The sequence below is a fragment of the Pelobates fuscus genome, chromosome 6 (genome assembly GCF_036172605.1).
Source record: "Pelobates fuscus isolate aPelFus1 chromosome 6, aPelFus1.pri, whole genome shotgun sequence".
Classification (NCBI taxonomy): Eukaryota; Metazoa; Chordata; class Amphibia; order Anura; family Pelobatidae; genus Pelobates; species Pelobates fuscus.
The window spans coordinates 146,722,018-146,738,020 of record NC_086322.1 but is presented as its reverse complement, the minus strand read 5'-3'; the positions used below and the strand labels follow the sequence as shown (position 1 = coordinate 146,738,020).

Genomic DNA, 16,003 nt, shown 5'->3' with positions numbered 1-16,003 from the left:
CAGCGCTGACGTGCTCTTGGCAGATTTTACTTGTTATGGGGGCAGGAGTTATCAGGCACAATCATACTATCATGGGTTAAGCCATTTTGCAACAGTTTAAGTTGAGGCACTAGCTCCCTTGCCTCCCAGCCTCCTTCCGGAAGCAGAGGTGTCAAGAAGAATACAGCCGGAATGCAGGTGTGCCAGAGGCCCAAATTGTTGCAAAACGGTTTAACCCCTGAAGTAGTATATCGACATAAATTAAATGAGTTTAGGATGTTATGAGGGTGTTCCTTTAAGTGATTATCATGACTTGCTGGAAGTTTAAAAGCTTGGGTATTTCCAGCCAATACATAAACTTAATGTATATTAATGTTTATTTTTGATTTTTGTTTCTTCTTCAAATCTGTAAAATGCATAAAAAAATAGTTATGGCCTGGAGTTGATTGAAACAAAAGAAGAGCGTGTTGCAGATTAACATTTTTCTATTTTTTAAATAAAAAGTAGAAGGATAAATAGATTCTCAATCTGTAACAATTACATCAGGAGTCAGTTCTTCTAAAACAAGCCACTTTCACTTACATCAATGTCTTCACGTATTTCTAAAGGCTTTTTCTTTCTATCATCACATAGGAGGTCAGTCACAGTTTCATTGTAAATTTCCATGTAGGACACTCGCAGCAGAAACTCTCGGTTTGGTATCTGTCATAAAAAGGTATTGATTAATAACTGGGGATGCGGAATTTCTACCATGTTACACTCTGAAGATTCATATCCATGCCCAATGCAAGCCATTTCACTATTCTTTTAGCTCAGGACACAGGCAAGTGGCAGGTTGTTAGGGAGGATTAGTGCATTGGAAGGACTGGCAAGCTGGAAATGTTCCAGTGGGTCACCATAGCCTAGAGCTGGCTGGGGCCACCAGCAGGTTGACAGGTATGGGGGTGCAATTAGCAGCAGCTGCTCTTCACAATGCACAGAGTTGATGACCACTTGGATAAAATATAATATATTGTATAATATAATATAATATATTCTGGTAGCCTAAACTGCAATGAGGAAAGAGACGTGAAGGGGACAAGCTGCAGGTCCATGAGGGATGCTGGTAATGTGAAAGATGCAATGGGACTGTGCAGTATGTGTGTCAATGAGGACAAACTTTAATACGTAAATAAATGGTTCAACAATTGATACTTTAAGGGTTATTTATTAATGTGAAAAGTCAAAGTGGATTTCAAATTTCAGGCCAGAATAGCTGAATGGAAAGCACAGATGACTTTTCTAATTTTTACAGTTTGGCTATTTTGACTAAAATTTTACATTCACTTTGTATTCAGGTTGCATTCTTATTTTAGTAAATAACCTAGTTTGATTTCCGAAATTATACATGTATACATACATACATATGTATAATAACAAGGATGTGGTGTTTATACTGCCCAGGACATACAGTTCCAGGCAAAACGTTTTTTTTTATTTGTATAGTGGGACGCGACATGTCAGTGGCAGAGACAGCATAGGACAGGCTGAACACCCACTATACAAAATCCAGGCAGCTGCTGGTAATCTGTGCCGTGTACAAGTGTCAGAGAATGTATAGTTTGTGTGTGAGCACGTATATCAGAAAGTTAAAAACAACTACACAAAGCCAGCACATTAACGTGCGCATATACATACACACACACACACACACCTGTCAATGTCCAGTGCTCCTGGCAGCAGCCCAAATCTTGGTAATTTAAATTAAAATAGATTGCTTTAGTCCCTTGACACCCCTGATTAATAAGTGTATTATATTGATATTTACTAGTGTATATATTATAAGCATCGCATATGTATGCATAAAATACTTAAATTGTAGAGAATAAATCTGAATCACATTACTTTAAAATACAGCCAGCAGATACACACAATTCATACAGACAACACAAATATTACACACACATAAGGAACTGAAGTTTTAAAAACTCCAAAATAGCAAATTAGCAAAATGTTCTAACAATAGAAAAGTTAAAGGGAAACTAATAGTGCCTGAAACTGTGTTTAGGGTGTCCCTTTAATTCCACAGAAGCTATTTTTGCCTTCATTTTTCCACTCATATTTTATTTGTAGAAAATGCACAGTTTACTGGACAAAAACAATGCACCTTTAAAACATGTATATTCTACAAAAAAATAAATTAAAAAAAATTGTAGGGGGAAGAAGGGAACAAATCTACACAGTAAATAGTACATTTTACATACCTCTTGTATAATTTTAAAAATATCCTGCACTGCCTGTGGTATTATTCCTACAGAATCTGTTGTTCCCATCATTGTGTACGTTTTCCCAGAGGATGTCTGTCCATAAGCAAATATAGTGCCTGCAAAAGCAAAAAATTGTTGTACAGATATCTGAAAAATGCACAAGCCTGTCTTATATGTCTTCAGTATATACTTAAATACCCACCATGGTATCCGTGTAAAACAGAGCGGATAATAGGAATTGCCATTTCCTGGTAAACTTGACTGGTCGTTTCATTGGAATGGAATACACGATCTAGAAAACAGTTGCTTAGTTATTAATATCCAATAAATATTTGCAGGAATACTGGACTACCTTAAAGTCAGGAACACCCAAAAGCTTGACATTTAAAAAAAAACTTATAACATAACTACAAGTTATTAGAAGAAACAGACTGAAAGGAAAAAAAAGAACACTCCAGACCCCTTAGGCACCTAAGTTTGCTGAAAAGCAGTGTGTGTGTGTGTGTAGAGTGTGTAGAGTGTGTAGAGTGTGTAGAGTGTGTAGAGTGTGTAGAGTGTGTAGAGTGTGTAGAGTGTGTAGAGTGTGTAGAGTGTGTAGAGTGTGTAGAGTGTGTAGAGTGTGTAGAGTGTGTAGAGTGTGTAGAGTGTGTCCTCTTTTTTTTTTTCATTTTACAAAAAGTGCAGATTTCAATAGAAATTAGATATTTTATAAAGAAAACCTGGTTACACCCCTTGGCGTTCAAGCAGAGAACAGGTCCTGTTACTTCCTGGTTTGTTTAGCTCAGTGGGGCTAAACTCAAGAAGCTGCAATTGGACAGAACCCCTGCGTGGCATAGTCTTATTTTTGAGCTGCATTGGGAAGTCTGTAATTGGACTGCAACATAAAAACTGGGCAAGTTTAGAAATGGAGGACAAAGGTATTAGATAAAAGATCTACAGGGTGTGCAAGACGATTAACCCCAATGATAAAATGCATCATTAAATACATGTTTTCATTTGGGGTTTATTTATTAAACAGTGATTTTTATTCCATACATATACACACACACACACAACGAAGGAAAGGATTTGGCTACTCTTACATTTTTTCCTAAACTACATAGATCAAGAATTAAAGGACCACTATAGTGCCAGGAAAACAAACTCGTTATCTTGGCACTATAGGGTTTTTGGGGCACCCCCACCCTCAGGGTCCCCCTCCCGCCGGGCTCTAGGGGGAGGAAGGGGTTAAATTCTTACCTTTCTCTAACACCGGGGATCCTCCTTCTTCTGATGTCATCCGCCAAATGCGCATGCGCAGCAAGAGCCGCGCACGCATTCAATTAGTCCATAGGAAAGCAGTTCTCAATGCTTTCCTATGGACGGCAGCGTCTTCTCACTGAAAGTCACAGTGAGAAGCGCGGAAGCGCCTCTAGCGGCTGCCAGTGAGACAACCACTAGAGGCTGGATTAACCCTAATCTAACCCAGTTTCTCTGAAACTGCTATGTTTACAGCTGCAGGGTTAACCCTAGATGGACCTGGCACCCAGACCACTTTATTGAGCTGAAGTGGTCTGGGTGCCTAGTGGTCCTTTAATGTTTTGGTTCACAAAACAAGAATAAAAAAAACTGAAAAATAATACCACTCATCATGTTAATGACAGATTGCATGGAAATGCCGAATGAAGGGAGAAAACCGCTCAACGACAGTTCAAATAAGTAATGTGGACACCACTGGAAGCATGGCAAGCTAGTTTTGTCAGAGAAAAAGAAAGACAGTGCTTACGTTGCTGCCTAGTAACATCTCTAGTGGCAGTCATTCACAGCCACTAAAGGAGCTTCCTGTGTGCAGCACTGGTGTTCCCCATACTGATGCATCAATACAATGCATCTCTCCAAGGAGATGCGGATTGACGCTGCGTGATGTTTTGACGAGCATGTGCAATAGACTCCCAGTGCTTTCCTATGGCTAAGGCCATCAAGATTGATGATCGCAGCCATGGAGGTGGAGCCCAACGTGGCAAGAAGAAAAAAAAAAAAAAAAAAGTGAGCAAATTCACCTTTTGAGGGCAATCAGAGTGGGGCAGGTATATTAAACAGCCACAGCAGCCCTATAGTCTCAGGAGTACGTTTGTATTCCTGACACTATATTGTTTCTTTAAGGTTTAAAAAAAAAAATATATATACCGGTAACTGGAAATATGTTATAACTATAACCTATGCCTTTGGTTAAGCTACTTTGGCCATCAATTTGAAATTCTCGCTGAATTCTAAATTAGTGAATAACCCTGTATAAGTATTCACTAAATGTATTCATGTTTAGCAACAAACAAGGTGCTGGCCATTTCAGTAGTAATGTTTTAAAATGGCATTGCATTTATAAGAGCAGAGCATCATAAGGACACTTAAAGATTGCCAATATAGACAAGATTAGGGTTGAGAAATAGGGCTACAGGTTACCAGTCTATGGACAGCTAAGAAAAGCCTAGAGTCTGCCCCCCCCAAACCTGTGAAATGGTGAACACAGTCCTACCCAGTAGTGTACTCTGACCTCAGTGATAACCATTGTTAGAAAAGGCAATAATGAGTCAACTTTTTAGAGCTCACTTAAGTGAACCAGGGTTTAAAAACAAAAACTGCTTACCAAAGTTAAAAGATTTTGTTCCATCTATTTGTGAAATTTTTGACTTCTCAGCTCTCCAAAGTAGGTTCAACTGATCCCCGTGCTCTCTGAAATGAAAAAGTAAAACATAAAATTACCAGATGATGATGTAGAAAATATAATATTGCAATCATGCTTTTCTCTAAACACCATGAAATTTATATATATTTTTTTTCATAAGGCAAACAAATTAGGACAGCAATGGCAAACCTATGGCACATGGGCAAAAAATAAATAAATGCAGTGGCCTGTCTGCTGGCATGAGAGCCAACGTTCACCAGATTGCAGGTTTGCCAAATTATTATTTACAAGTTTCAATATCTTGGGTTAGTTACTGTACTCAGTGACCTATAACTGAAAGTTTGTTTACAAATGTAATAATTTTTTTATTTAACCCAGGAGCAATTTACCAAATTATAAACGCAACACTTGTTTTTGCCCCCATTTTTCATGAGCTGAACTCGAAGATCTAGGACTTTTTCTATATACACAAAACGCCTCTCTTTCTCTCAAATATTGTTCACATATGTGTCTAAATCTGTGTTAGTGAACACTTCTCCTTTACCAAGATAATCCATTCACCCCACATCTGTGGCATATCAAGATGCTGATTAGACAGTATGATTATTGCACAGGCATGCTTTAGGCTGGCCACAATAAAAGGCCACTCTAAAATGCGCAGTTTTACTGTATTGGGGAGGTCCAAAAACCAGTCAGTATCTGGTGTGACAACCATTTGCCTTATGTAGTGCAACACAGAGTGTATCAGGTGTTTGATTGTGACCTGTGGAATGTTGGTTCACTCCTCTTCAATGGCTGTGCGAAGTTGCTGGAAATTGGCAGGAGCTGGAATGGTTGTATACGCTGTTCCAGAGCATCCCAAACATGCTCAATGGGTGACCAGTCCAGTGAATATGCTGGCCATGCAAGAACTGGGATGTTTTCAGCTTCCAGGAATTGTGTACAGATCCTTGCAACGTGGGGCCGTGCATTACCATGCTGCAACATGATGTGATGGTCATGGATGAATGGCACAACAATGTGCCTCAGAATCTCGTCACGTTATCTCTGTGCATTTAAAATGCACCTGTTTGTTGTCCATAACATACGCCTGCCCATACCATAACCCCACCGCCACCATAGGCCACTCGACCCACAACGTTGACATCAGCAAAACTGCTCACCTACACAACACCATACTAGCTGTCTGCCATCTGCCCTGTACAGTAAAAAAAAAAAAAAAAAAAGCATGATTAATCCGTAAAGAGAACACCTCTCCAAAGTGCCAGACGTCATCGAATGTGAGCATTTGCCTACTCAAGTCGGTTACGACAACGAACTGCAGTCAGGTTGACACCCCGATGAGGACGACGAGCATGCAGATGAGTTCCCTGAGATGGTTTCTGACAGTTTGTGCAGAAATTCTTTGGATGTGCAAACAGATTGTTGCAGCAGCTGTCCAGGTGGCTGGTCTCAGACGATCTTGGAGGTGAAGATGCTGGATGTGGAGGTCTGGGGTTGGTGTGGGTACACGTGGGTCTACGATTATGAGGCCGGTTGGATGTACTGCCAAATTCTCTGAAATGCCTTTGCAGGTGGCTTATGGTAGATAAATGAATGAACATTCAATTCACGGGCAACAGACCTGGTGGACATTCCTGCAGTCAGCATGCAAATTGCATGCTACCTCAAAACTTGCGACATCTGTGGCATTGTGCTGTGTGATAAAACCGCACATTTTAGAGTGGCCTTTTATTGTGGCCAGCCTAAGGCACACCTTTGCAATAATCATGCTGTCTATTCAGCATCTTGATATGCCACACCTGTTAGGTAGATAGATTTTCTTGGCAAAGGAGAAGTGCTCACTAACAGAGACTTAGACAGATTTGTGAACAATATTTGAGAGAAATAGGCCTTTTGTGTACATAGAAAAAGTCTTAAGTCATTGAGTTCAGCATGTGAAAAATTCGGGCAAAAAACAAAAGTGTTGCGTTTATAAATTTTGTTCAGTGTAAGTAATAGGAACCTCATTATTTATTTTAGTCTTTATCACTGGGAAACTTCTATTAGCTTCTTAGGATGCCCTATTAATCTGATAATTGTAACCTATATTACTCAAATTTGAAACGTATCAATTCAGTGTTCCTGCACCACTTTTCAAGGAAAAAGGGGCATTGCAACTATTTAATAGGAAGGAGCTTTACATCCCCCCCCCCCCCCCCTCAGTTTTCACAAGGCGTCCACAAAGGGTGGCGCTGCTAGCGCAAATGGGGCATTTATCCTTTTGGACGTGCAGGAGGAGTTTTTATAACTCAACTTATCCATTCGATTTAAATTGTGTAATTGGTGTATATATTTTTGTATTTATTGTTCTTATGTAAAATGTCATTTCTGTCAGAGTTTTGCAGTGGATTCTAGCAGGGAAATTATTTGAGTCAATTTTTTTCGTGCATGAGTCAGGACAACTGGTTCTTAATTGATGTCCATTAACCTTTTTTCGATTAATTCATAGAGCCCGAGTTCTCCCCCTGCCCTATCATTTTCTTCTTTTGAAGTTCACTGTCTGCCTATTTAAACCCACTCCTTAAGAGATGCTATCATCTACCGCCTCCCAGTCATCCAAGGCTATTCATTGAACACTTTTTCCCCCTTGCATCTCATCCATACTCTGTCTTCTACTTTCTCTACCTCTCACTAAAATTCTCTCTCTCTCCCCTCCCCCCCCCCCTGGCATATTTCCATTGCCCTTCAAACATGCAGCTGTAACCCCAATTCTAAAGAAGCTCAACCTTGACCCTAACTCCCCATCCAACTACCGTCCTATCTCGCTACTGCCTCTTGCGTCCAAGATCCTTGAAAGAGTTGTGTATACGAGATTGATAGACTTCCTCGAGTCCAACTCTCTGCTAGACCCGCTTCACTCTGGTTTCCACGCTAAGCACTCTGTGGAAACGGCACTGACCAAAATATTGTGGTCACTACTCTATCCTAATTCTCCTTGACCTTCCTGCGGCTTTCGACACAGTTGATCCTCAACAGCTTATTCTCATCCTCTGCAATATCGGTCTACAAAATATTGCTCTCTCCTGGTTCTCCTCCTACCTCTCCCAGCGCTCTTTCAGTGTTTCTTCCTCTGGCTCTGTTTCTTTTCCCCAACTCCTCTCTGTTGATGTCCCCCAGGGTTCAGTCATTGGTCCCCTACTGTTCTCTATCTATACTGCCTCCCTTGGTAAACTCATTAGCTCCTTTGGCTTCCAATAGCATTTATATGCGGATGACACACAAATCTACCTGTCCTCTCCTGATCTCTCCCCGTCCCTCTTGACTAGTGTCTCTGACTGCCTCTGTTATTTCTAACTAGATGGCTGCCCACTTCCTTAAACTAAACTTGACCAAAACTGAAATTCTGTTTTTTCCTCCCTCAAGTGTTGCTACTCCTGTATCTGTCTCCCTCCAAGTCAACGATGCTACCATCAGCGCCACCACGCAGGCTCGTTGCCTAGGTGTTCTCTTTGACTCCGACCTCTCCTTCACGCCTCATGTTCAGTCTATCGCCAAATCCTGTCGCTTGCATCTTAAAAACATTGCGCGCATCCGACACTACTTAACCCCTTAAGGACCAAACTTCTGGAATAAAAGGGAATCATGACATTTCACACATGTCATGTGTCCTTAAGGGGTTAAGGACACATGACACGTGTGATATGTCATGATTTACCTTTTATTCCAGAAGTTTGGTCCTTAAGGGGTTAATGCCAGATGTGACTAAGGTGCTGGTCTATTCCACTGCCCTGTCTCGTCTTGACTACTGAAATCCGCTTCTCAGTGGTCTTACATGCTCCCAACTTGCGCCGTTACAGTCCATAATGAATGCTTTTAAATTTTGACTATAGTGCTCCTTTAACCCTGCAATGAAAACAGTGCCGTTTCTGCAGAACCTGCATTTTGTGGTCTTGGTGCCTAGAGTCCCTTTGACTGTATTAAAATTGAATAAAGCAAAGGCTGGTCTGAATTTGGCTTTAGGACGTGTGCACGCATATGAGTAACACTTTTTTTATTTTTTTTTTTAAATGAAGTCAATTGTGCAAGAAAAATATAAAAAAATATTACTGACAAAATGGCTGCATGACAAGTATCAAAACAACCAATCTACATAATGCTAAGGTCAAAACTGTTTTTGACACAACTGTTGGACAATGCATGTACTAGCAGTTAAGAAGAATTGCACATTATAAGCCACAATATCCCAAAATGGGAAAATATACCGGATTATGAGATTTATTTTCTCCATTTCTATTGGTTTTTGTCCTAACAATTGCAATTCTTCAAACTCCCCCGTCTACTTAATACAAGGCATACTCTCTGCTGACAGTCTTAACATATACCAAGCTGCAGGCTATGTATTACTGTAATAATATAGAGGTGATTATATATAACCCTATATGCCATCTCCCACTATAAGCACTCAGGTTAGCCCTTCCACCAGCTGGGAGGACACTATGCATTCCTGTCACTCTCCCAAACACTTATGGACTATTTGTTATTACCTCTGAATAAGTGGCCGGACCCTGACACACACTTGTACGGCGTCTCCCTCCGACATGGCTGCACACTGGCGGACACTCACTGCCCGGCACTACTTGCGTCCGGTGTTCTTTCAAACAGCAGCGCTTACGTCCCTTCCCTTCACACAGACAGTTTGAATTTGCCGAGCGCTGCTCGCTGATTGGTTAACTGCCCCGCCGGGTGAATCCATTCAAAGACAAAACCTATAACGAAGTTTTTTTCATGCGCATACTGCATTAAGGAGAGTAATGAGCACGAGCGTTATTAGCCAACATTGAATCTGTAAGTAATGTTTATGTGGATAAAGGGTTGGTAGTACTTTGTGTTAGGAACAAAATTATCTCCCCCCCCCTCAACGGTACCAGATATGCTCGTCGATAGGCTAAATGTAAGGGCTGCGAGGAGGGACAAACCTATGATCGCGTATTTTGCTGTATGACAGCTTCTATTTTTATTGTTTGAATGGAAGACCCGCTTTATACTATCATAAGGATGTTGTGTAATGCAGAACAACAAAGTATATGTATTTAACCCCTTCAGGACGGAGTCAATAGTGCACGTTCTGATTAAAACGAAACGTAAACAAAAACTGGAATTTGCGCTATATGTCTGTTCACCCGTAGTTCCCCTCTTTCAAATTATATGCACCCACACTTATTATATATCATTTTGTTCAGGAGAAACAGGGCTTTAATGTATCATTAACTATTCATATATGGAACATAATTTATTATGAATAAAAGTAAAAAAAATGTGAGAAAATAAGATTTTTTTTTAAATTTGCATTTCCGTCTGACATTTTAACTGTGAATGTCATAATACTGTTAGGTTTTACTGCAAAAAAATGCAAATATTTGTAATCAGCGATGTCTCACGAGTACAACAGTACCCCCCATTAACAGGTTTTATGTTGTTTTGGAAAGTTACAGGGTCAAATATAGAACATTACATTTCAAATTGAAATTTGCCAGATTGGTAATGTTACCTTTGAGACGGTGTGGTAGCCCAGGAATGAGAATTACCCCCATAATGGCATACCATTTGAAAAAGTAGACAAGCCAAGGTATTGAAAGTGGGGTATGTTTAGTCTTTTTTAGTAGCCACTTGATACCGGAGAAACTGACGGAGGCAAAGCACAGAGAGATGGACACAGGTTTCTTCAGGAAGGAAGAGATTCTTTATTGGATCACCGATCGGGACTCAGAGGGACTAGCGTCACCAAAATACCACAAGTTCTGAGCCCCGGACAATAGTGCAGGCTCCTTATATAGGCACATAACTCCTCCCATATTAAGCTCCACCCGCACATTCTCTTGACCAATCAATACAAATAAGAATTAACTTCCTGCTTGACCGCATGGCTTGTCCAGCACAATGGAGGAGGGGGAATACTACATCCTGTATTCTTGCACATGCTCCGTACACTACTGATCGTATCTTGCCTCGTGCAACCAACTGATCGATACGTCAGCATATGCACGTACACATGCCACGTGGTAATCTCGGCCTACTAAATTTATTTTTACCGAGATTCCACCACATTCCCCCCTTTGATGCCTCTTGATATTTTACAATTACTTGAGGCATCACTTAACCTGGGTTTGCATACACCTCAAGTTACCATGAACCAGTCCAGACTTATCTTATGATGTGAATCTTTAACACTCATCTTCCTGCATTGGTTCTCCCTGATCTAGAGCCTTATACTTATAAATCGCCATTATCTGTGCAGCAGCCTTCCTCTCTGCTATATTTTCTATCAGGCTTTGCACAGACCTAACTACTAAGGGTATAAGACACGGCAGGAGTAGACACAACATTAAAATCAGTAGGACTCCACCTACCACTGCCTTAAGCCCTCCAAACCACTCATACCAGCTACCAAACCAACTACTTGGATTATACCCTTTCCATACCTGAGTAGGCACATGCGCTAGTTTAACCATATGGCTAGTAAGCTCAGCTATTGCTTGCCCTTCGTCATCTATTTGAAGACAGCAATTGCTCAGGTTAAACTTCCCACATACACCTCCCTCTACTGCCAAAAGGTAATCCAGGGCTAATCTATTTTGGTAGACTGCCGTCCTCATCCTGGTGTTATGCTTCGCTAGAAGATTGAGCGCTTGTGATGTTTCGTTAGTAATAATCTCAACCACCGCCTGTAATCTTATAATACGGTTGAGCATATAAATAGGGGTTCTGTAACCAAAGGTACCATCCTCTGCCCACGTGGCTGGCCCATAATAATCTATGATACGCTGGGGAGGCCATTCATCATCTTCCCAGGCGCCTATCTCTATGGGTCCCCTTTTCTTCCTATGATTCACATCATACACTTTAACACCTAAAGTCTCACCTGTTTCAATCGGTAACAAGAAGAAGGATGGTTTGAGCATACCCAACACACATGCCCCTTCCCAGTCCTGTGGCAACTCCGAATAGGCTTTCTTACCACAGATCCAGTACAAATTTGCTGGGGCTCTCCAGGTAGATGTGATGGATAAATCAAACCACACATCCTTTAAATTGGCGTATCTAGCAAACGGGTTAGATGGTTCTGAGACATTTGAAGCCGACCACCAAGTTGTATTCTTTGTATCATCATCATAAGCTTTTTGCCCTAGACAAGTTAATTCTCCTACAGAAGTATTATACATTATTCCTTTCCTTGCTATGCAAACATAACCTATGATGGAGGTCTTTAATCTCCACTCAGATTTACCTCTAACACTCATATGATAATCGGCTTGTGTAGATATTAATTGGTCAACTGCCTCAGAACCGGACATTACCTCCTTTGCTTCCCAAGGCCATTGGTCTCCCATGTTAGTACCTCCACACACATAGCAGTTGGTAACATTAAGACTACCGGCAATACTTTCGGCTAAATCAATAAACAGGTTTTTAGCATTATGGGGGATCTTATTATCTATACTCATCTCTTCATAAAAGGAATGGTATACTTGATGAGTTTGGGAGGATACCGTATCAGTCTCTATCCCTATAAACAATACTGTCCCAGGATCTAAACCCGTCCCATATATTTGAAACCCAAATAAATTGCCATATTTGTCTAAGAACTTATCGGGGTTATTTATAAGTATATGGATGGGATTACATTCCATAGACTTACAATATGGGCTGGTAGGCAACTTAGTCACTATCATGTCTTTGTCTACTGTCTGTCCCCAAGTCGCCCACCCCACACAAGACCAATATGGGCAAAAGTTAGTCTTTATTCGGGCATCTAGGGCTAACATATTTATTTTTACTACTGGGACAAATATATTTATCATTAGACCCATACGTCCTCTCCCATCTAAGATCCCCACATACATTCCACGGCTTTCTACCACTTGATATCGCCTTACACGCATCAAATAGCAGAACACCCGAAGAATGTACGGATTCTAACACCGTCTTATTAATTAGGGTCCCCTGAGGATCTCCATTCCTGAGAGTCAACCAAATTGTACGGGGTTGATACTCCGGACTGAAGCACTTAGGTTCTCCTACTCCTAAATGGCACACACTATAATCTATATTTAAGTATCTACATCTCGATACATCTCCTTTACACTCGTATTGTGAATGCCAAATTAGGGTTTGGGAAATATGGTTACCTGTTCTCGTAGTCTTAATGCATACCTCACAGCTAGGAGTGTCGGTACCTCTACCTTCCTGAATATAAAAACACACATAAATAAACACTATCAAAAACACATCTTTCGCCGTCATCCTCAGTCTTCGTCCGTGCGAAGGCACCTCAGCTTCCAGGATGTAAGGGCTGCAAGGAATGGAGTTCTGCTCGTCTTCACAGGAGTCCCTTCGAGACTTTCCCTGGCTTATAAACTATATGTCGGTAAGCGGACAGGCTTTATTATGGCCGTCTAAAAACACTCACTTCACCAAATCCCTGTAACAATAAAATTTGTAATCCACAATAGTTCCTCGTTACTCCGACTGAGTAGTGCGTTTTAACCGGATCTTGCAGGGATTCTCTGGATCTGCTGTAACTTGCCAAGAATCGACTGCTGCTGGTTTAACCCTGGAGTGATGTATCCACGGAGTCACTTCGGCTACTTTTATCGCTGTAGGGGTAGACAAAAGAACAACATAAGGACCTCTCCACTTGGGCCCTAACGGTACATTATTCCACTCTTTAATCCACACTTGATCTCCTGGATGATAACTATGAACAGGGGGATAAATATTCACAGGTAATCTATCTTGTACCCATTTCTGTACCTCCTCCGTAGTCTTACCCAACTCTACAACCTGCATCCGGGTAATTCCTTCTCCCAACTGACTCAAATCCCCCCTTAAGTTACCAAGTACGGGAGGTGGTCGCCCATACATGATTTCAAAAGGAGAGAGGCCCATCCTTCTGGTAGGGGTACTGCGGATTCGCAATAGAGCTATGGGTAAGAGAACGTTCCACTTAAGTTGGGTTTCCTGACACATTTTAGCCAACTGGTTCTTAATAGTTCTATTCATTCTCTCTACCTTACCAGAACTCTGGGGTCTATATGCAGTATGAAGCCTCCACTTTATACCAAGCATATGAGTCAGTTGTTGTAGGCACTGATGAACAAAAGCTGGACCATTGTCCGATCCTATAGAACAGGGTAGTCCATATCGGGGTATTATTTCTCGTAGCAGGAATCTCACAACTTCTCCTGCTTTCTCTGTACGAGTAGGACATGCTTCTACCCAGCCTGAATAGGTGCACACAATTACCAGCAGGTAACGATGTCCACCCGATTTAGGCATCACTGTAAAGTCTATTTGTAGATCGGACATGGGGAGTCCCCCCATAAACTGGATTCCTGGTGGCTTTACTGGTCCTTGTCTTGCATTATTTTTAGCACACGTTACACATCTTCGTACAATGGCCTGAGTCAAGTTGGACAATCTTGGTATGTAGAAATGTTTCCTGAGAGATTCTTCAGTACTGTCTCTCCCAGAATGTGTCCCGTTATGATAATTTTGGACAATTTCTACCGCTAGTGATGCTGGTATGACTATTCTTCCATCTTCTAGCTGATACCACTTGTTCTCCAAATACTTTCCTGGTTCAGTCTTTAACCACTCCTCTTCTTGAGCTGTATAAACTGGAGTCCATTGGGACAGTGGAGTTGGTATAAGAGCAGCTATATGCCCCACATACTCCTGTCTTCCTGATTCAGCAGCACGCTTGGCTGCACTATCTGCCATCCGATTTCCCTTGGTTACATCACCATCTCCTCTCAGATGCGCTCGACAATGTATGATACCGACTTCTTTCGGCTCCCACACTGCTTCCAATAGTTGTAGGATTTCAGCTGCGTATTTGATTTCTTTGCCTTCTGAATTCAATAGTCCTCTTTCTTTATACAAAGCTCCGTGGGCATGAGTGGTTAAAAACGCATATTTGGAGTCCGTGTAGATGTTCACTCTTAAACCTTCAGCCAATTGTAACGCTCGTGTCAGTGCTATCAATTCTGCCTTTTGTGCTGATGTTCCTTTCGCCAGTGGCCGAGCTTCTATCACCTTGTCTATTGTTGTTACTGCATATCCTGCATAGCGGATCCCTTCTTTCACATAACTACTGCCGTCGGTATAATATTGAACATCGGGGTTCTGGATGGGAAAATCACGAAGATCTGGTCTACTTGAGAATACTTCATCCATTACTTCCAAACAATCATGTTGACTTTCAGTAGATTGTGGCAAAAGGGTAGCTGGATTTAAGGTATTTACAGTCTCTAAATGCACTCTGGGGTTTTCACACAACATTGCTTGATACTTGGTCATACGGCTGTTACTAAACCAATGATTTCCTTTGTAATCCAACAACGTCTGTACTGCATGTGGGACTCGTACATAAAGTTCTTGACCCAGAGTGAGTTTATCGGCTTCAGCTACTAGCAGGGCGGCTGCAGCTACGGCTCTTAGACAAGGTGGAAGTCCGCTGGCCACTGCATCCAATTGCTTAGACATGTAGGCAACAGGTCTTTGCCATGATCCCAAGTACTGTGTCAATACTCCCACAGCCATTCTTCTTTGCTCGTGTACATATAAGTAGAATGGTCGTGTGTGATCAGGTAGACCTAATGCTGGGGCACTCATCAAAGCCTTCTTCACATCTTCAAATGCCGTTTGTTGTTCTTGAGTCCATAAGAAGGGGTCGTGCTCTGTACCTTTGATAGCTGCATACAGAGGTTTTGCCAGTATCGCGTAGCTGGGAATCCATATCCTACAGAAGCCTGCTGCCCCCAAGAATTCTCGCACTTGTCTTCTATTCTTGGGTATCGGTATTTGGCACACAGCTTCTTTTCTCTCTGGCCCCATAATTCTTTGACCTTCAGAGATATGGAATCCCAGATATTTGACAGTCGGCAAACACAACTGAGCCTTCTTTCTAGACACCTTGTATCCTGCCTTCCAGAGAATGTGTAGTAGATCGTGCGTTGCTTGCTGACAGATTTCTTTTGTAACTGCTGCTATCAACAAGTCATCTACATATTGTAACAATACACACTCTCCTGGGATGGACTCGAAATCCAGTAGATCTTGACTTAGGGCTGAA

General features: G+C 41.5%; 1 protein-coding gene across 1 annotated transcript in view; it reads right to left on the bottom strand.

Moving 5' to 3' along the window:
- Positions 1 to 9,516, bottom strand: part of CENPE (centromere protein E) — a 93,502-nt gene extending 83,986 nt beyond the window's left edge. Inside the window, exons 1-5 of the mRNA XM_063425813.1 lie at positions 9,414 to 9,516; positions 4,849 to 4,934; positions 2,428 to 2,517; positions 2,223 to 2,341; positions 562 to 681 (exon numbers count right to left, since the gene is read on the bottom strand). Coding sequence (XP_063281883.1) covers positions 562 to 681; positions 2,223 to 2,341; positions 2,428 to 2,517; positions 4,849 to 4,934; positions 9,414 to 9,469 — 471 coding nt within the window. The 5' untranslated portion in view covers positions 9,470 to 9,516. The remainder of the gene's footprint in view (positions 1 to 561; positions 682 to 2,222; positions 2,342 to 2,427; positions 2,518 to 4,848; positions 4,935 to 9,413) is intronic.
- Between the last annotated feature and the right edge of the window lie 6,487 nt (positions 9,517 to 16,003).